General features: G+C 40.7%; 1 protein-coding gene across 8 annotated transcripts; it reads left to right on the top strand.

The window, feature by feature from the left end:
* The first annotated feature begins 782 nt into the window (after positions 1-782).
* PLEKHF2 (pleckstrin homology and FYVE domain containing 2) lies at positions 783-21,549 on the top strand. Of its 8 annotated transcripts, none has more exons than XM_077187765.1 (4): positions 783-949; positions 1,759-1,810; positions 4,044-4,105; positions 18,159-21,549. In XM_077187765.1, the coding sequence occupies exon 4, from the start codon at positions 18,173-18,175 to the stop codon at positions 18,920-18,922; it is 750 nt and encodes a 249-aa protein (XP_077043880.1). In that variant the 5' UTR covers positions 783-949; positions 1,759-1,810; positions 4,044-4,105; positions 18,159-18,172; the 3' UTR covers positions 18,923-21,549. The 8 variants fall into 8 exon arrangements, with proteins under 8 accessions (XP_077043880.1, XP_054490405.1, XP_054490432.1 ...); XM_054634420.2 differs by lacking the exon at positions 783-949 and adding an exon at positions 1,361-1,584; XM_054634430.2 differs by lacking the exon at positions 4,044-4,105 and having other exon boundaries at positions 784-949.
* Positions 21,550-21,649: the final 100 nt, after the last annotated feature.

Raw genomic sequence — 21,649 nt, 5'->3', positions numbered from 1 at the left:
GATAGAAAAGTCAGCTGGAAGTCACAGAAAGTTCAGCAGTTTCATGATTACTACTGGAAAGCCCCACTACCTATTTTTAATCCCCAGAAAAGCCAACCACATTATTGCTCAATAATGTGAAATTTGAAAAATGAAACTGCCATATTACATATAAGTGAAATTTTCTTGAGGGAAAAAAAAAAAAAAAGCCCATTGGGCCATTTTTCAGCGCAGACTTTAACACTGGAGCAACATCATCGAAGTGAATGGTGCTGTACCCTCTTACCTCTCTTTGCTCCAAAACTCTTCAGAACCTTCCCCCCTCCCCCTTCCCCCCTGAATGCATCCATCAATGGCTGGAAACCCTGGAGGATCAGCTGAGCTGCCGAGCAGCCGGCTAGATTGGGGAAATACTGCTCTGGGTGACTCGATGTGTACACACAAAAAATTCTGACACAGAAGATGGAAGGGGCTCCTTGTGCTTACAGTGTTTCTGGTGGGAGCCCTTCTGCCATAGTTTCTCCAGGCTGACCAGCAACTCTTCAGACTGAAGAGTTACTAATTCCCTTCCATCTGCTGCGTAGAGAGAGGTGGTCAAAAACGTGCCCATCCTGAATTACCTCTGGGCGAGTACACTTAGAGCCACAGGCACAAACACAAACCCGCGATCGTCCACAAGGAACATCTCTTTAAAAAACCTCACGAGGCAGCTATCCTGCCTGGAGCATCGCTCTTCCACGAGGTGCCACTCATGGGTCGTGATCGGCCGAGCCGCCCCCGGCCCGCCCTCCCCGCTCAGGGCGGCTCTGAGGGCAGGCAGCTCGCGGCTGAGGCGCTACTCCTTCCCGCCCAAGATGGCGGCGGCCCCGCCCCGCCGGGCGGTGTCCCGGAGCCCGTCCCCCGGCGCGGGGTGTATGACCGCGGCCGTGCGGCGAATAGGGCAGGCGGCGGCCGGAGCGGGCTGTACCGGGTGAGTAGTGCTGTCCGGCCGTGTTCCGGGCGCCTGGGGATGGGCTTGGGTCGGGGCCGGCTGGGGAGCGAGAGAGAAACTTTCCTTGTGGAGCCCTTCTCCGCCGGGACTCCGGCCGCTCTCCCGCGGCCATGTTGGGAACCGGGGGCTGCCCGGGGGGGGGAAGGAGCTCTCGGTGGGAGGCGGCGCTGGGCTCCCCTGTCCCGCCGCGGGGCTGGGGCAGTGCCGCGTCCCGCCGGCAGGGAGGGAGGGAGGCGGCGGGGCGGGCAGGACCTGGGGAAGGAAGCGACGGCGGCGGGCGCTGGCTTGTCCCAGGGCACTGAGGGAGTTGAGGGTCTCGGAAACGACTTCGTCTTCGGGAAAGGGGAGAAACAACAACAACGGCGGCGGCCCCGCGGCGTTACGTAAGTGCCCGAAACTCCTCGACTCGTGACTCCGCCGAGACGCCTTGAGGCGGCGGGACAGGCGGGCGGGCGGAGGGCGCTTCCTGCCCCGGCGGGCTGGCGGGGCCGCGCTGCCCCCGACCCTTCGCTTGCCCGGTGAAACTCCGTGTCGTTCTCGGAGTCGCCCGAAAAATGTTGGCACTGTTGTGAAAAAAACAGCGGAACCGCGAGTCGTGCGGCTGCGAGCATAAGGTGCCTTTTTTTTTTTTTTTTTTTTCTCTCTATGAAATTCGCCTGTTTTGAGGGGACTGTAACTAGTCTGCTAGAGATACGTATGGCTCATAGGCTGTTTTCTGAAAGTAGCTCGAGAAAAGACAGCTGCATGTTTTTCCTCTCTCGCCTCATTTGAAATACTTATGTTCGTAGGCACCGATGTTTATAAATGGCAAAACTGCTCATCACGGCAAGAAAGCGATGGGTGAGTCTGCTGAGCAGCACGTCCTGGCATCGGCTTTGTCCCTACTAAGGGAAATAGCTGTAACTCGAGTTTTGACATGAAGCATCAGTACAATGGCTGTTGATAACCAAAAGGACGTTTTCCTTAACCAGAGATCAAGGATTGTCTTTTGGCTCAATTGATGCAAATGCTTCCAGAAGCATCATTAAGTTCTAATTCAAGCTGTCCTCAGGCTGTGCTAAGAGTTACTGAAAGGGTTGATGCTTATTTGAGAAACACTATAGCTGAAGCTTCAATGTGCCTAACAGCTTAAGGTCAGATGAGGTTAATACAGTAGGCAAAGTGACTCTAAAACCTGACCCACAACACAGGAATCTGTTTCAGAACTGAGACTGCAAATTCCTCTTTCTGTCCTGAAATAAGGAGAACTTAAATATTTAGATCTTAAATTCTGATACTTGTATATTGAATTATTTTAGGGATGCCTGTCTGAAGGAAGTATTTAAAGACAGCAATATAATCAGCGCTGAGATCCTGCAGATTAATTGCTTTGTGTGCAGTCATCAGCATGCAGAATGGAATCGGTTCTTTAGCTCGGAAGGCAGTGCTCTTGCTTTTAGCCTCTAATCTAAATACTGTTGACTAATTCCAGTGGGTAATAGGAATCCCAGTGTTGTTAAATGTCTTTTATATCAGCTCACTTTCTTAAATAATACTCTCCCAAGAGTTTTAGTGCCACCAATTTTGTTGAAAACAACAGTGAAAGTGAAGTGTTGTGTGCCTGAGTCCCAAATTCTTCCTTCTGAATGCAAATCAGCTGTGTGCCGTTTGGTATGTCTGAGTTTTGCTCTGCATAGAAGCCCGCATAGAGGAAGTCCCTTAAATGCTAAATGAGAGCTGGTGTGTAGAAATTTTTAGCTGGAGAAGCTGGTTCAGTTTTCTTGTTGTATTCTGTAGAAAGAGAGTAGCATCTTTTTACCTGAAAAGCAAGTTTTCATTAGATGCAGTGATGAAATAATTTTTCAGCTAAAGTTTTGTCCTGTCTCACTTAAATCAAGGGCTGAGCTTTAACGGTAGTAATTAGACATGTCCCCAGAGTGACAGAAGGATCTATCCATTGTGTCCTAAAGCCCTTTAGTTTACAAGAATTACCATTGGCAAACTGTTTGCTATATTCAAAAGGTACGGTAGGTTCTAAGTTTTGCTGTTGTGGTTAGTGGATGCAGGGTAGTTTCAGAGCAGTAAAGAGGTGGAACTGCAATTTCAGGCGAGGCACGATATGACAGAGCATTGCCCAAAGCCCCATGAGAGCAATTATGGCAGAGTACAAACACTGGTTTCATACACTTACAGCATTTTTAGTGGCTTGTCTTCACCAAAGAGGGATAGAGGTGTTTAAGTGAAAGCTTTGCATCAAGGCATGGCCCATAGATAAGGCAGAGTTGAATTTTTTAGTATTTGCAGACCTGATTTTCTGAAAATGTATGTTAGATAAAATGTTGGAAGTGGTGTCCTAGCAAACAAAATGGCATGCCAGTTTTTGTTCCTAAAGTGCACCTCTTAATGGGTGATGTCAAGTAAGGAAATCCTAGTATTAAAAACTAATACAATTCTTAGATCATGATAGGTAAGAAGTACGAAGTCTTGATTTTGTACTAGGAGATGAAGCTTTATTCTGTACAGCTTCAAATTGTAAAGGCATGTTTGTGACTTATTTCAAACTGTGTTAATATTCAAGCTTACTTTTTTCATTTAATTTTTGGATTTTTTTTAAAGTTATAGATCGTCCTTATATATGTATATTTTAGTACTTTCATGAATTAATTCAGTATTTGGATGAAAGTATGATATTCCAAAAGAGAATACATACAGGCAAATATGGATTTCTGAAATAGAAACACTTATTTAAAACTTTCTCCCTAATGCTGCAAGTGCCAAGTTTGCTATTGTAGGATAACTTTTGTCTTATGATTCATTGGAGGACTTGTTTTTATAGTTGAGAGGGGTGAAATACTACTCTATGGTAGAATATGTTTACTAAAGATTATTTTATTGTTGTCGTGAACTGTAGGATAGGATTATGTCAGCAAGTAGAGTCCTGCAAATTCAGGGCTGCAGGAGTAGTCCAGTTGAAATAAATGAGTCTGTACACATGAGAAGTGGCTTGATTGAGACTTGTAGGACAAAAATTCTCCTTTTATGAAAATAAATACTATTGTGCAGAAGTGTTAGGAGTGTACTGCCTGTTTTTCAGCCTGCCACTTCAACGCTGCACAGTCAAAAATGCACACATGTTGACTTCAGTTGCATACATTGGTAAGAGTACTGCTTCTTTGGACAAAAACATATTTTGATTTTTTTTTTTGTTCATTTGGTTGGGATTTTTTTAGCTTATTAGTGACCGTAAATAATTTAAGGATTTTAAAAATGTAATGGAAGGGAGTGACTTTCTATTTTTTCCTCTTTGCATCATTTTTTCTACAGTAAAAAACAGTGTTAAGCGTATTGTGTATGTAATGTGGCAGGATTTTGGCATTTGTCATTCTGTGCCAAAATCGTGCTACACATGCCAAAAGAAGAAAAAAAAAACAGTTGAAAGTTAAGGATTTTCATTACAGGAATGTTGTTGCTGCATCACCCTGCCCTCCAATCCCCAATGTAATGGAGGTTGTAAGAATGTGGATGAATGTAATAAGATGACGTGCAAGCAGTTATTTACTGTGTTGAGAGGCAGTCTCTTGAGAAATTTTACTGATTCAAGCAGACGCAGGGGCTGCTAAGTAGTGATAAATAGGATCTTTGTATCAGCAGCTTTAGCTTTTTTTAAGTGCTTCTTGTGCCTCCAGCATATAATCTAGAGGTAACTGTTTTGCTTTTAAGTGCTTAATATGCCTTCTGAAAAAGGAAAAGTTACAGCATGTTCTTTAACATCTGCATTTCTAAAGTGTACACATAATTTGCTAACCAAATTAACAGTGTACCATACATACAGCTGTTCAGGTTGCCAGCATCTTCCTTGTGTGGGTTAACTTCAGTGCAAACTTTTGTGCAGTTTTCCAATTGTCCTCTGTATAGTCTGTACTCCAGTTGCTTTCCATATAACTAATAAATCAAACACATCTGCCAAGCAGTGAAAGGGAAAAGGGCCAGTGAGTGCATTTCCCAGGAAGTCCATCACCTACAGTAAGCTGCTGTGATTAAGGGGTTCTTTCAGGAAATAACTCCTTGTTTTTACTCTTCTCCTTCTGCTTTAAATTTCTCCTGCCTTAGCTGTCAATACTTGGTAATGTAAAACTTCTGAGAGTGATTTTTCAGTGTACTTCTGTGCTGAAAGCTGTGTGTGACAGTGATTAGTTCCCCTTCCACCCCTCTCTCTGATCCAGGGTAACAGCATCGAGGGAAGTGAAATGCCCTTTTAACACACAGGTTATGTTTGAAAAGCCAGTTGCATTGAAGAGTGACAAATTTTATTTATGGTATCATTGCTATAGCTTTCCTTTTGGCTTTTATTAATAGCTGTCAGATGTCAGTTTTCTAGACCTTCATCATTCATCCATGTGTCACCAGGTAGCAGGATTTGATGTAAGAAAGGTCTTATGTCCCTTGCTCAGAAAGAGAATTCAACCCTTCACATATTGGTTTATGTGTTTTTAAATAATGCTGGATAAAGATATTTTAAATACTGCTAGGGATCAGCAGTGACAGGTCTGTGATTGCAGCACTTCAGTGTTGTCAAGCTTTCTGAAAATTGCATGTAGTTTGATTCCAAGCCCTAAGCTGTGTTTTGGCTGCCTGCATCTCTGGGATCTCCTGATGCCAGCGCTGCACATGGTTACTGGGGTATGAGCCATTTTTGGTACAAATTTGGGCAACTTGTTTCAGTGGTTTTAAATAGTAGGGAAAGGATTCCCTGCAACCAGTCATACTTGTCCTTAGTCCATTCTTGCTGATGAACTAGTGGTAGAAGTTACTTGGATCTTTTTTTAATTAAGGAGTGAAGAATTTGAAAGAGTTCAGTATGTCTATATATTCTGTTTTTCTTACTATAATATTGAAAATGTGCTCCAGCAGTGTTATGTCTGATCCTGTTAGGTCAGCAATCAGCTGCCTGGCCTCCTGAAAGTATTTCTGCAGTATGATATATTATTAGGGTTACCCCTCAAAGTAGAAATTTCTTAGCTTAGGTGGGTCAGGAGCAGGAGAAATTTGAGGTGGTTGCATCTGCTTAGAGAGGAGAAGGTTGAGTTTTGTTACTTGGCTTGTCTTGTTTAGTTTTGTGGAAATGCTTAAAATTACTGAGCTGATAAAAGAAACCTCTTTGTTTTGTAACTTCTTTTCCTATAACAGGATTCGAAGAACACATGCAGGTGAAAAAAAATGATATAATAAAAATGAAATAGCAATTATGTTATGCTGTGCTCGTAAATTGTGAGACTCCATGGGAAAACTTTGCTCTCTTTTAAAACAGGGCTTGCTAAAAGTGAAAGTCCTTTTGTGTTGTAGTACTTTGTAGAAAATTAATGGCTCTCATCAGGCTCTGACTACTTGGTAGTTCTCTCTAGTTTGGTCATGCTGTGAATTATTACCTGTCCTCTAGTCCTTGTTAGACTGTTAGTGAAGTCAGTAACTTCTCTCATAATGGTAATAAAAATGAACTGAAGAAAACTTAAAACAGAAAGCTTTTTTTTTTTAACACTGTCTTAAGTACCTGTGCATAATAAAAATACATGAGCCACTGAACAGGCTGCATTTGTAGGAAAATGCAGGTTTGCATTTGTGGGGGGAAAAAAAAAAGGAAAAGTAAATTCTGTGTACATGATGAAGGTCTTTGGAACATGTAGCTGGTCTGGTAGCTCTCAGGTGCTGAAACAAGCAGGTGCCCTGAGATCCAGGAGGTGCTATTTTTAATGTATACTTACTTGTGTCTTACAGATGTATAGAGATCTTTCTGTGAATGTTCTGCACTTGTCAGTTAAAGTTGCTGCAAGAAGCATGCTGAAAAATGCAATTTATTTCAGTCACTGGAAACCAAATCCTCTTTTTCACATTGACTGAGAGGTCTGGGTAGCCATTAACAAGTTATCTCCGTGTGTGCTGTAATAATCCACAACAACAACAACAAACCACACAGCCAATCTGGTTTTGCAAAATTGCTTGCAAGATGGATTTGGCAGTAGTTCTTGTAGAACAGCTGCATCTGTGTTTTTCTATACTAATGATGCTGTGTCCCCTCCTCAAAAGCATTTAAATAGGTCTTTTCTAAAACTTAAAATGTTGATGCAGTGGGTTCTCTTTGTTACGTGGGGTTGACAAAGCTGAAGCAGGCTCTAGCTTGCTCAGAAATTGGTCAGGTCCTTTTGGCTGGTATTTTTTTTTTAATGCCTCTCACCCAATGTCCATTTAATGTTAAGTGTGTATGTCTGTCGAGTAATTTGCTCGTCCAGGAGCGTGGCCCGGTGCTGCCGAAGGGGGCTCTCAGCATTAAGCTGTTCCTTGCAGAGCCGTGTATCGGATGGGAGGGGCACACCCGGCGCCTGTCCGGGCAGCCTGCAAGGGAGGGGCGAGTCCCTGTCCCTGCTGCCAAACTGCAGAGTAACATTTTGTGGGAGAGGCTCTCCAAACAGCTAAACAGTTGGAGTAGGGAAACGTTTAATTGTAAACAGAAAAATACATCCCAGTGTTTGGTATCGCTGCCTGGTCAAGTGATCTCTTAGGCACCGACTCAGCAGATGGGGTTTGTGTCTCCTGGAGTTTCTTGAGGTGGAGCAGGATCCCAGGCTGCTGTCCTCTGCACAGGCACATTTAAAGTGTTGATCTGTTGGCTATGTTTCCTCTGATGTCTTTTATCTACTTAGAACTGTGGAAAACTTCAGCTTTTTTAAACTTCAGGTCTGTGGAAATTGGTTTTGAAACTGTACTCTGGTGTATGTCCCCAGTGCTTTGGTTAAAATGAAAGATGCAGTTTGCTAGCACCAGAAGTTAAACTAAACCACTGACAGTGCTCTTAAATACCTGCAGATGGCAAGTCAAAATACTGAGGTGTTTTCCCATGACAACAAAAACTTGATCTGAATACTGAACTTTTTTAGTCAGTTGTTTGTTAATTAGTTTTAAAGGGCATGCTTGTGTTATGTAGTTTATTAATACATAATTTTTAGATATACAAAATATCAACCTTTTTACTTATCCCTGTTTTAGTATGCTGACAGCTGCAAGTATTTGCTGTGCCTGTAGTTGCCTAGATCTAGCTTTTTGTGCTTTGAGAGACAAGTTTGTCAAAGTTGAGCACTATTCATGGTGGATCAGGCCTGCCTGTTCATCTCTGCAGAATTCAAGCTTTCAGGGTTTTTGGCTGTGTGCTGTGTTTTTTTGTTGTTGTTTTTGTTTGTTTGTTTGTTTTGTTTGTGGGGTTTTTTGTGTATATTTTTGGTTGGTTGCTTTTTAAATAATTCCTTTAATTCCAGCTATTTCACATGCTCATGCTGGCAACCTTCTCTTTCACATCTTGAACAGTGTTAAGAATTTTCTCATCTAAATGTGGCAGCACCTCAGCTCCCAAAGTGCTGCTCAAAGCCATGCAAGCCTGTGTAGGTGCTTGGGAAATGCTCAGCTTATCAAGAGATGGGTAAGGACACAGAAGTTAGTTTAGATAGCTGCTCTGTTTGCTCCAACCCCTGACTGCCAGGTGGGGGATGAAGAATTAAATGTTTCTTCCCAGCAGCAGCTCTGTCTCTATCACACCAGAAGACAAAAACAGTACCAGCTACCATGGTTTATTGTAAATAGAAGCCTGACAGTGGTAATAAGCAGCTGACTTCATTAAAAAGTTGGGCCACTTACAAGAATTTTCCTCCTGGACTTCTGCAGTGAGGTATCTTCTCTCCTAAGAGGCATTCAGGGATGACTTCTGGTGCTGCAGGGGGACAGGAGGGAAATACAACCCCTTCCAATTGGTCTAGGAGTGCACTGAGGCACTTCCCTGTGGCACAAACCCTTTAGTACTGCTTGCATTTCCATCTTTCATGTTTTCCCCGAGCCGGAGAAGATAGTGGGAGCAGCTTTGAACTTGCTAATTCTGGATTTCTCTGTTTCTTTCATGGGTGCCACATGTTTCTTGCTTGGAGCAGGGGTGCTGCTATTCCTGCACGTGGCCTTATGGCCAAGGTGGTTCCTCTGATCCTTCATGCAGGGCAGGTTTAAAACAGGCCAGACGTGTATGGTGGGACAGCCCTCTTCCGCATGCCTTTCTTTGTGTCTCCTCTATGATTACTTAGAATTATAACCCTTCTGAATGTGGGAGTTGGACTTTCTGTTTACAAGCAGTTTAAGTTGGTGTTCTATTTCCAGCTGAGGTTTATGGTGTTAAATACCAAACCTTGTGAGGAGCTGAGGTGCAGAACTTGGATGGTTTTGCCTGTATACAGCAGCTCAAGGAGTGTGGTGATTGTTCAGCAGAGTAGCCTGTAAAGAGTAGTAAAACAGCTCTGCTCTGCTCTTACTGTGCTAATACATATGCTGCTTGGCAAAATAAATAGTCTTTTGCTAAGGATAGCTTTCTGTACCCAAATGAGCTTCTGAGTGGGTTAGGGGATGTAAGGTCATACATCTTGAAAGATCTCCCTAGAAATGATCTCTGTCCTGAAGATAGAATTGGCCTTTCTAGGCATTCTTAACTCAGGACTTCCTAACTCCTTTGGATAATGCAAACTTGAAAAGCAATGCACCTGCTGTGCAGGTTTGATAATAAAGTGAGGTTTTGGTTGTTGTTATACATTTAGAATTATTTACATTATATGAGCAATTATTACACAACTGGTGAATTAAAGGGAAAGAGCAGTCCTTGCTTGTAAGATGGAAATTAGAATATACAAAAATTAACTGTAATTTGTAGAAAGAATTACTAAACTATAAGATGTCAGCCAGTTAAAACAAGAATATCTACACTGTGCTTTCAAGAAGAATTTTAGTAGGATTTGGTTTGTGACTGTCATGTGCAGAAGTTAAAAACAAAACAGTTAATTATAGTTTGTATGAACTGTCATATGGTTCATTATAGTAATTATAGGTTTATAATGACATCTAACCAGACAAATGCATGGATTTGCTTTTATGACTTCCATGATGTAGTTGGACATGACTATATGCTGGACTCAGAAGTAATCTGAAGGTTTTTAAAGTTTTGTCAAGGCAGAGCATTCGCAGGCTGCACATTACAGTATGAAGTGATGTGGTTGCTGTTAACATATTTCCGGCCTGGTTTCTGTGGTTGATGCCACAGCACTGGCCAGCAGGTTGAGACAAATGAAGGGTTAAGATTGCTGGGTCATACTGGATATACCAGTAAGGGGGTGAGTTAGCTAATCTGTGTTTCCCCACACTGCAGCCATTGCTCCACAGGCTTGCACAATGCATGAAGATGTGTCTTCATGGGGGGAAGAAAAAATGCGTTCATATAGAAAATCCTAAAAATCATGAGAATCATAAAATGGGACTTGGGAGAGATCCACAGTAACACCCTCTTTCCTGCCAATGTGCTACTGATGGCTGCTTACACTCTTTCTTTATAGTGTTCAGAATAAAATGTTGCAAGCATTTCTGCATCTGTAATCTGAAGCAGCCTTGGTGTTGCCATCATCTTTTCTAGTGTTTTATCTTGCAGCTTTTTTGCCTTTATTAAATACCATTATTTACTAAGGGTGTGGGAAATGGTTTGAAGATTCAATGCTTACATTGCTGTAAGGAAAAGGGTTTTTTTGGTCTGTAAATCAAGTCAAAGTTTCTGTCCCACTATCAGTAGCTTTCTGAACACTGCAGCTATTAACCAGGTCAGTCAAAAGTGATTATCTGGATAAAGACTATGCTGAAGTTCAGAGGGATCTTATTGCCTCATTTCCTGCTATCATCTGCAGCTTGATAAAGTCTCTTTAATATCTCTGGTTTTCTTTCTTTTCAGTATTGGGATGAAGCTTTTTGTTGTACTTGATACATATTTGATATATTATTGGGGCTATCCTCTATATCCTTACCAGCTGGTTATGGTAATGATAGCAAGACTGTTTGTTATATACAGCGGTTTGGGGAATACTTTTTTGAAGAGAATCATTTAGAGAACTGCTTGTTAGAAGGCTGTATTTCTCTTTAAGTGAGAGTTGTTGTCTTATATTTTAAATAGCATCCACCTAGCTCCAGCACAGGACAGGCATTTAGTTGTTAGGCTGTCGTGTCAGCTTTTAGCAGTGATAAGACCTTTAGAAAACATTTGTCATACCCATATCTACTATCTACATAATATTTTTGTGGGTGAATTTTTTTTTATTTCACTTAACTTTATGCTCAAATTGGTCTTTTTACTATTTAATAAAAAACAAGTGGTAAATAATGCAAATATATAATTAACACTAAAAAAGCCATCAGTTAATTGTTACAAATGTATTTAAATAACTGTAGATAATTGAATGAAATACTAAGAAATTAAAAAATGGGTTGATGGATACTTAACACTTAATTTTCCTCAGTATTTTATTTTACATGCTAAATTATAGAAATAAAGTTTAATTAAATGTCTTTTTCTGTATTATGTTTAATCCAGCTGTTGTTATTGGCCCTACTTGTCAAGGACTGTAAAGGTGGCTTGTGCCACCTTTGAATGCTTGGTTTCTGATTACAGCTGATGAGATCTAAGTCCATAGAAAATGTAATTTTGCCAGCCAGGACAAGAGTCAATATCAGCCTTCTCTGGAAGTACTGAAGGATGCAGGGTAGGAGGTGTAACTAGTGAGGCTGAAGGAAGATTTCAAACATGCTGATTTGTCTTCTCACTTGTATCAGATCTGCTGTATGTGTTTCTAGTTCAGCGATTTTCCACACTAAAGCTATTTTCAGCATGTTAAACATGGACAAGTTTCCTTAAACAAGTTGCACTTCAGAAATTTACACTTGTGTTTTACTTGGCAGTAGTGCAAAATGTCAAATGTTGCTCTTAAGAGCAATATATATAATATTGATGGAGGTCACCATACTGTATAACAGTAGTGAGATGCCTGTATAGTTGGAAGTTTGTCCACAAAATCTAGTGATACTACTGTGTCAGACAGGGCTTTAAGTGAGGGATGTATGAGGGTTCTGGGTAACTTAGTTTTTGGTGTTTATGCAGCTGTAACTCAAATTAGCCTGTGTTCCTTGCATAGGTAAAGTGCAAGAGGAAAATTGTAGGAGTCTGATGTGATAATATATAATAATTACTTTAAACTTGTTACTAAAATACTTCCATATAACTAAATGACTGATTCTGCCTGATGAACTCTTTTTAGGAAGATTGATGTTTTCCTCTGTGAATATATTTTCCAAATAATGAGTCCTCTTACAAACCAGTCATTTAATGCACATTAGATACCTGGTCTGCAGATAGTTCTTGTCTGTCTTTAGTATACAATTTACTTGTTTCTGTCTTGCAAAAAAAAATTACCCTCTTCTGTACCTTTCATGTATATTTAATTTGTGTGATTTAAGTATAATGTATTTGTTTGAAATTTGTTTTATTCAGAACCTTCAAGTTGTGGAGTCAAACATGATAAAACCTGTAACTTTTGCCTGCTATTAAGAGACTTAGAAACTTTAATGAAGCATGTATGTTACCTTTAGGTAAGAAGGATGGTTAATTTGAATGTATGTGGTGTAGCAGAGTTCCTGGTGTTGTCCTGCAGGTGTGGGAGGAAGGCTCTCTATGACAACTGGATAATTATTTACATGTTATTGCGTGGCAAGGTATAACGTACTTTGATTTAGATCTGCTGTTTCTGCCTTTTTTTTCTTTTTTTTGTTCTCCTCCATTTCTGACTCTTTTCTATTCCCTAGATTTGCTTCAGTGCACCCATATCTAGATCTCACTTGGCCATTCTGATGGTGTGGTTAGTGACACTTTTTTATTGGACTTGTGTTACTGAATCTGCCTTTGAAACATCCAGGATCCTGCTGCAGCTTTAGGACTGGATGGGCCTCTTTGTGATCAGTTCTGAGCTCTTGTGCTTTTTGCAGCAGCTTAAATAAGCTTTTTTTCTTTAAAGCTGTCACCTTAACTATGAGTATTCATAGGAATGGATAAACTGCCTGTGTCCTGATACCATACTCTGCGAAATACGGACTGCCTGGTTTGTATTAATGCAATGTGTTAAATGCAGTTGTTAGCAGCCTAATAGCTAATTGCAAAGATGATGATAGATTAACTGACAATTATGACAAGGTCAGTAATATTTTTCTCCCTTGAAGGAGTGTTGAAGAAAAATAATACTAAAAATTAGATGCTTATTAATTAACAATTGTTAGCAGGGACTGTACACCGGACTTGATTTGTTCTTGCTCAAGCCGGAAGTAATGGAACACTGCCAGTTCTGTTGTCTTGCTGAAGAAACTTGGTATTTGGGTTGTGTCTCTCTCCTGTGCACCCTCTGTGCCTGTCCTACAGCCTGAAGGGAGTGCTGCTGATGGTAGTATGCACTCAGCTGGGATGAGGAAATGTTTTGTGCTGAGCTGCATGCAGCCTGCCTCACTGTGCCATAACAGCTTTTTCATCTCATTTCTCCCCTTCAGCACCTTTGTTACTTGTGGTTCTGCTTATGGTGCTAATGCTAACTGCTACAGTGCTAATGTACTGTAGTGAATTGGGTGTAACTATGTCAGCCAGGATCGCATTCTTTTTGGTTGACTCCTTATGTCTGTCCTCAGCTGCAGCAATTCTGTGCAGTTTAGTCTGGTCACTGTCACAAGCAGAGCTAGCATATGAAATAAACATTCTATTTTAAATAAGACCTGTAGAAGAAGCATTGAGCCCTGGGAGAGCATTGGTTTGGTCTCCAGGATACAGTGGCAGAAAGAAAAAATTATGTAGAAAGTGACTTGTCAGTGCACAGCAACCCTAATAGAATTATTTTCCTGATGCAGTAGTTTGGAATGTTAATAACTGTAGTAAGTGTGTGACTTCCTCAGCATGGATTGTGTTTTAGGTAAGTGGATAACTTGTTGGTTCTTCAAAAATTTCAGTGATGTCTATTGTTTGATCACATTGAAGGTGGTCGTTCTCACCAACAGGATACAAATGTAAAATTAGACTGAAATGGAGGAGCAAGATCTTGATATCAGAATTGTTCTTTCTCTAGAAGCTTCTTGTAGAGAAAATGGATATAACTTAAATGTCAAAAACAGTTCTTTATGTTGTAGAAGAGTTGGGGCTTTCTGTGTCATGAGTATTTTCTCACCTTTATGTAGCATATTATGCCATGGAAATGAAAGCCTTTGCCCAGAATTTTCATCATGAAAGGTACTAAGAGTGTGTGTGTGAAAGGGACAAACTGAAGGTATCGCAGCATTTTGCGAGTGAAGATTTTTTTATTTGGAATGGCTGCTAAACCCTGCTTAGGAAGTAGCTCTTTGTAGCTAGTTTTCTTACAAAGTGATCTGTTTGTGTTCTTTTGGTTTGTTTGGGGGCAGGTTTTTAAATGTTTTGACTAGCAGCTAGTATTGTGCTGCCATCTGAACACAGCACATGAATCTGATGGCTGTGAGGACCAGCAGTCCGTCACAAATGGAGTCCACCTTGCATGAAGGCCTCAGGACTTTCAGGAGTTTGTGTGCCAGAAGTGTGAAATCAGTCACATATGATAGAAGTGTGAATGAATTTCACAGCATCCATAAACTGAGACTATATAAGTGTCTTACTAAACTGTAAGACACTCTCCCCTTAAGTGGAGCTGTCTGACCTTTTATTTCGAAGCCTGTAGTTCTGGTTTATTCTTCACTTGCTTGAGGAAGGATTTGGGTATGTTTTCAGCAATTTGCCATTAATCAGGAATCGCTTTGTTTGATCAGGTCTTGACATCCTGCATCTTCAGGGCAGTAATGCAGTATCTGTTTCTCATGGTGGCCAACAGTAGAAACTTCAGAATAAAGTTTAACTGGAAGAGAGGAGGATATTGCCACCCAGTTCCAGGGCATGGTGATCTGCTATCTCTTACAAGATAGATCTGAATATTCTTTAAGATAAGATTGAAATTTTTAAAGACTGGTAATTGATAACTTTGTTTTTGGACTGTGACATCTTGGGGTTAAAAGTTCCTTTGTGTGTCCAAACAGTATTTAATTTAAATCTCCTTGGTCAGTGTGCTCATGAGAGCAAGAGGTGCACTTCTTGTAACTTTAGCTCTTGTTAGTTAGGGATATCTTCTCTTGTATTTCTATTTTTGTCACATTTCATGATTATTTGTAATCAGGATGTATTTTGGATAGTTTCCCCTCCATTTCTGAACTTACTTCCTTTCTTAGAAAAGGCTAGTGAAGGAGTATGAGCATTAGTGTGCATAGGATTTCAGATGTTTTTATAATTTTTAGTACTTTAAAAAACTCAAGAGAAAGATATCTGAATGCTTATTCTAAAAGGTCCAATCTGTTAGTGTGGGAAAATACAATTAATGCCTTGGAAAGGTGGAATTGGCAGTAGCAGTCTCTGGCATTTACAGGCTTGAGGCTGGCAGGTGGGAATGTTTATCCATCACAGAAAAAAGTTTCAATCTAGAAGAGATGCAATTTATCTTGTCTTTCATAATAGTCTTTAACTTTCCCAGGATTCTTGTTTAAGGTCCAGTTAGTGATTATTTTCACAACAAGCTCAGAATAGTCCTAGGCAGACGTTCTGGAGTCGTGTCTCTTGATTTCAAGCCATGATGATTATTAAACATTCCTGGTTGGAGTTGTTTTCTCTTAAATTGTCCTAGGGAACAGTTAATTAAAACCTTTAGTTTTTTCTTCCTTGTTTTCTTCTCCCAGTGACTTGTATTTTGAAAGGTTTGCAGTGGCCTTGAACTGAGTTTGCAGTTTATTGGCGGGGAGTGCAGTGGCTGAGTTGGAGCTGTGGAGCAGCAACTGCTTCCTACAGGTGGCTGTGACTTCACACCGAGAGCTTGCTTCACTGAAACCCTTCAATATGGTTGTGTTTGTGGGGGTGGGCTGGCAGTAGTGTTCCCCCCTGCAGACTGCTAAAAGCATGTAACTTGCTCTAACTTGCAGATAATTTGTATAAAAGTGTAAGTTCATAAGTGATGCATGTTGATTTGTACCTGCAGAAAAATGTATTTTCTGGGCTGTCTGCTTTGCATTCTGATGACTGATATCCTTTCCCACTTCATGGAGAGCATGGGATTACTAAATGACTTTAGACTGACCCTGTGACTGAGGCCATGCTTTTTAAGTTTGAAGGGCTGTTGGTTCAGTTTTGATGTTTGCAAAGGCTGTTGATTTCTCTTACGTTGTTAAATGGGAATGGTTGTTTGGCAGTTAATGGAAATTAACTGTTGTTCCAGATTCTGGACTTCAGCATTCAGGCACCTGAATTTGATTTTTGGAACCTAGGACAGCAGCAAGTACACATAAAAAGCTCCTAGTTTCTTTTCCGTTCCCTTCTTAGTACGTTTTACTTGGCAGTTTGTATTTTGTCTTCACCTTCTGCAGTTTAAAATTGTTTTGTATTTGGTGGCTTTATCCTAACCATAAAACCAGTTAATACATTACTCATGTATTGTGCTAATGCTGTGAGGCATGTAAAGAAAATTCAAAAACAGTGCTGAGAAATAACTTTTAGAGGTTCTTCTGTCTTGAATGTCAGACTTCAATACAAGATAATGTGTGCAGAGCTTAAAAAAGGTAGTTATATCTGTGCAAGCTCACTTGGCCAAACTACTTCAGTGTGAAACTAATTACACTTTCAGAGCAGTAACTTAAAATCTGTGTGATCACAGGTAACATATTTATTTAGATGAGGCCTGGTGAGATGTTTCATCCCTATTTTGTAAGGAAGTGTCTGTGCTTTGATTCATAGGAGGAAGATTGCCTGGATCAGGTTGTAGCAGAGCGATGGAGTCTGAGCTGAGCTGTGTCTCAGCGCAGTTTCCTCTCAGTTGTAGGCTGATGCTGTACTGATGGCAGGCAGTGCAGATTAATGAAAAAGTAGGTGATGTAGAGCACTTCCCAACCTGGGATCATGTTGTGAAGCACAGGTAGAAGGCACTGGAGTGTTTGCTGCTCTGCTCTTTTCACCGTCCAAAGCTGTGGCTGTAGTAAGGGGTGTTGTGAGCATCAGCCCTGTGTGAGGCATGGGGTAGCATCTTCTGTGTGCTGAGAAAGTCTGTCCATAGCACTTGGCTCTGCCAGATGTCTCACTGCTCCATCAAGCACAACAGTTCAGGTTCATGGCTGCGCTCACAAGGGGTTTGAAGGGAGCAGATCTGGATCAGGTTGGCAGGATTTGCCTTTGCCGGACTTCTGCCTGGGAAATTCTAGGGCAAAAGAGGCTAAAGAGTGGTTTGCCAAGGTATGAATCACTATAGTGACTTCTTAATTTTAGTTCCCTGTTATCTCACACAAGAAAAAAATCTTACTTGCTACTTGGGGAACAACAAGGTGGGGCTTTAATCTGTAATGGGCCCATACAGTTCATTAGCACTTCCTAAAATTATAAGTAATCTTTTTTAAACTTTGAGCTGGTGCAGGTCACTTAGTCTTTCTCAGGAGCAATTGTGAGCTGTGTGGCTTATCCTCTGGGTTGCCTGAATGTGATGGATGCAGATGTGGCTCATGTAGGTGAGGAGACTGTGGGACTCCTGCAAAATGAAGGCAGCAGAAAGCAGGTGATGAGCCACCAGCCGTGATTCACACCCTTTTCCTGGCTCAAGAGTTTGCCATGAAAGCAGAGGTAGTGGGGGGTGCAAGCTGTGGCCTGTACAAAATGTTTCCAGCAGGTAGATTCATGGTTTTGGCTCATGATTTAAGGTTTGCATACTGGAAAAAATTAGCAGTAGTGAGCTAGTTTGGGGAGTGTGGTTTCCTATGTGAACAGCAATTATATAATTTGTTTGTTGTGTTAAAACTAATGTGGGTCTCCAGGCTGCTCAGTTAACTTGATGTTTTTGTAGCATTAGAATTTGAAATGATGGATGATACTTCCTGTTGCCATCTGGAGGAGGTGCAGGAGGATATAAAGAGAAATATGAGCATTAAACCAGGGTACAGTAGCCTTACTAAAGAGGAACTGGTTTGTTGCTGGAGGCTTCCAAATGCAGTGCTGTAAGTGCTGTAAGTGCTGTCTGTGTGATAAAGATAGCTGTCAGCTGCATAGAACATTTTTGCTTTTGGAAAAAAGACTAATCGGTTGCTAAAAATTCTTAGGTGTTAATACTTATTTAAATCTAACCCAAGTCAATGCCTCTCAGCCAGCAGGTCCTGTTAGATATTTTAAGAAAGGCGGGGTTAGTACCTTCCTTGGGGAAGGCTGCTTGCTGTTGAATTCAGTCCTCTTGTAATAACAAACTTTTTTTTCTGATTTTAGGATACTTGTGAAAGATGGTGGATCGTTTGGCAAACAGCGAGGCAAATACTAGAAGAATAAGTATAGTGGAAAACTGCTTTGGAGCAGCTGGTCAACCCCTGACTATTCCTGGCCGTGTTCTGATTGGAGAGGGAGTCCTAACAAAACTCTGTAGGAAGAAGCCCAAAGCAAGGCAGTTTTTCCTATTCAACGACATTCTTGTTTATGGTAACATTGTCATCCAGAAGAAGAAATACAACAAACAGCACATAATCCCACTGGAGAACGTCACTATTGATTCCATCCAGGATGAGGGAGACTTACGGAATGGGTGGCTTATCAAGACACCAACCAAGTCTTTTGCGGTTTATGCTGCCACTGCTACAGAGAAGTCGGAGTGGATGAACCACATAAATAAGTGTGTTTCCGATTTGCTTTCCAAAAGCGGGAAGACCCCCAGCAATGAACACGCGGCCGTGTGGGTGCCGGACTCGGAAGCCACGGTGTGCATGCGCTGCCAGAAAGCCAAGTTCACGCCCGTCAACCGCCGGCACCACTGCCGCAAGTGCGGCTTCGTCGTGTGCGGGCCCTGCTCGGAAAAGAGGTTCCTGCTCCCCAGCCAGTCTTCCAAGCCAGTGAGAATCTGCGACTTCTGCTACGACCTTCTGTCTACAGGGGAGATGACTGCTTGTCAGTCCACTAGGTCAGACTCCTACAGCCAGTCACCTAAGTCATCTTTAAATGATGTATCTGATGATGATGATGATGAAGACAGTAGCGATTAAGGACCAAATGTTTTTCCATGTGTTGCAAGTTGTGTTTCAAACCATACGGAGCTGCTTTTGGGGAAGTCTGTAGTGAGGTTCCTCAGAGAAATCCTGTTCTAGCCATGAAATATGCCTGAATATCTTCAACTGCAATGTGCCTCAATCTATGAATTCTCTAGACAATAGTTGTTTTTTTTCTCCTCTGCAGGGATAGACTGATGCAAATGTTATTAGAATATTTTCCAACTTCATTTACTTGAGTTGTGTCTGGGTTAGACTTTTGTGGAAGATTGGAGAATGAAATGTACTTTCTTAATTTAACAACCCATACTTTCTAATGTTTCACATTGATATGTTATGTGGGATTTTTTTTCAGAACTAGGGAGGAAAACTAAGCATGCACGGGATGGTGATGTTTTTGTTAATCCTGTAGACTGTCTTATTTTTCTAGCCATGGTATATAATTAATTACAAAGTCATCCAGTGCACAAACCTAAATGTCACAAAACTTGGGAACTCTTTTTTTTGCTGTTACTTATGACTTCCTATGCCAAGCAGTGCCTTGAACCAATTGTGCTGATCTAGGAAGAAACAAACCTATTTTATGTCTGTATTTGCCTAAATGCTGGTATCTGAGAGATTGTTGGTGCTATTGAAAATAACTGCTGTGTTCAAAGTGGAGCTTTGACAAGGTCATAACTGTACCCCATGTTGGATGATGGACACCCAAATGTTATGTCCTTTATGTCCTCATCTGTGCAGGCAGGCCTGAAGACTCTGCAGATTCCCACAGGACTCAGCAGCTTTCTCCTTGCAGAAGTTCTGTTGTAGGTTGGGATCTTGAGATGAGAAACTTAAGAGATTCTTCATGGGGATTTATATACTTGGTTTTCAGAACAGTTTCTAAGTTTCAAATTTGGCAAATGCATACTGAAATTTTAGTTGGGTGATACAGCATTTGGGTGTGCTAGCCTACATATTTTTGGAAGTAATTCCCAAAGATGTCACAAGTTTTTTTCTTAAAACACTGGTGAGAGTACTGGGTTTTTTCTTTCCCCCAGGAGTTTTATTGGCTTGTTTAAAAATAACCTCATATTTTGAACAAGAAGCCTGCAAGTATCCTTGTAAAACTGGCTTTCCTTTTTACACAGCTGACCTCAGGATAAATGTGAGATTCAAGTTCATTTTAAATGTATACCCAGGACCAAGAGAGATGTATTTAAGGACTGTCATGAAATTGTCAGTGCAGAAAATGTCTCTATCATAGTGTTCACTTTAATTTCTTGAATACAGAAGTGTCATGTTCCCATATAAATGCAGAATTTACACTTGCAAAGACATGTTAAACCCCCAAATATATGTTTCTGTATTTTTATAATGATAACCTCAATTTTGAAGCAGAAAAACCTCTTTGAAATAGTTGTATGGATATAGTAGTGACTGACTTTATACAAAAAAATGTTAAAGCTTTGTATCTGTACATGACAATTTCTGCACTGTTTGCCTTGGTTGGCAATAATTGGGTTAAGTATTTATTGAATAAACAATCAATGCTGCATGTTGCACTAGTCTCCCATTCTGTATGCTGAAAGTGTCAGTCATATTTTTTTTATAAAATTTAGCAGAGTACTTCAGAGCCATATCCCTCCATGAGATTTCTGTTAGCTAAAGGTGCACTTAGCATCTATAGAGAGGCACTCAACACTCATACTTTGCAAGACATTGCTTCAGGTGAAAATTGCATCAGTATTTTTAGCTTAGACAATTTCTCAAAATAAGGCTTTCTTTAGAAGCACTGAGGAGTATTTGTTCTACTTGGAAATAAATACACAAAGGGAAATACACTTTGATACAGACTTGGGACCAGGAAGATTCTGTAAAATTGCCAGGTTGTATATATTGAAAGACTAGTGGAAATAAAGAGTTGCATATACTTTTTCCTTGAAAGATGAGAGACTGGGGACCCTGCAGCAGGGAAAATGGGCTGTTCTGAGAAGGCACTTTGTGTTAATAGTGCTTACTTTTTGTATCTTTTGGTATTTCTATTTTAGGAGTGGAGACTTGCTAGCTTCAGTTTTTCGATGGAATCAAAGTCCAAACATCCCTCGTACATACCTTCCAATGACTAACAATTGTTTTCTTCCTTATCCAATTGTTTCCTCTTTCTTAAGCTGTCAAATATTAACTTGTCTTATTAAAGAGTCCCATCTCCTTGTGTACTTTCCCCTTGGTTTCCATATGTTTTACTTTTCAGCACCCTTTGGTGGTGGGAAAAGGGTTTCTCAGAGTTAGATCACATCCTGTATTTTGAGAATGTACCTGTACCTACTTCATATATCTTTTTATCTGTGAATGAAATTTGCACTGTGCTGCACTGACCCCTGAAGCTGTAACCAAAACCAATGCGTGCGTGTGGAATTTTTCACCTGAAATTGTTGTATATGGTCCAAGCTTTTTAAAAAAGCATTAAAAAAGGTGTTTTATGGAAATATTCCTATTCCTCAGTGATATTTGTTTAAAACTTTACAAAATGGACTGAACATTGACTTCTCTTGTAGTTAAAACATTCTGAAAGGGCTCATTTCATACTTTGTAATCTTGTTCTGTCAAGTTATTTTATTTACAAATACATGGTATAGCTTCAAGTCTGTGTTTAATTTTCTTTAACTGTTGGCCTTCAAAGGTGAGAGAAAATAGGGCAGCTGGTATTTACATTGACATGTAGTTTAGCAGCAGGTGTTTTCA

Source organism: Agelaius phoeniceus, chromosome 1 (genome assembly GCF_051311805.1).
Source record: "Agelaius phoeniceus isolate bAgePho1 chromosome 1, bAgePho1.hap1, whole genome shotgun sequence".
NCBI lineage: Eukaryota > Metazoa > Chordata > Aves > Passeriformes > Icteridae > Agelaius > Agelaius phoeniceus.
Note: the sequence above shows the minus strand (reverse complement) of the source record. Positions and strands in the feature narration are given on the sequence as shown.

Bases quoted from the DNA above. Each gene is read 5' to 3' on its own strand.
- PLEKHF2 (XM_077187765.1), top strand. From the start codon at position 18,173: ATGGTGGATCGTTTGGCAAACAGCGAGGCAAATACTAGAAGAATAAGT.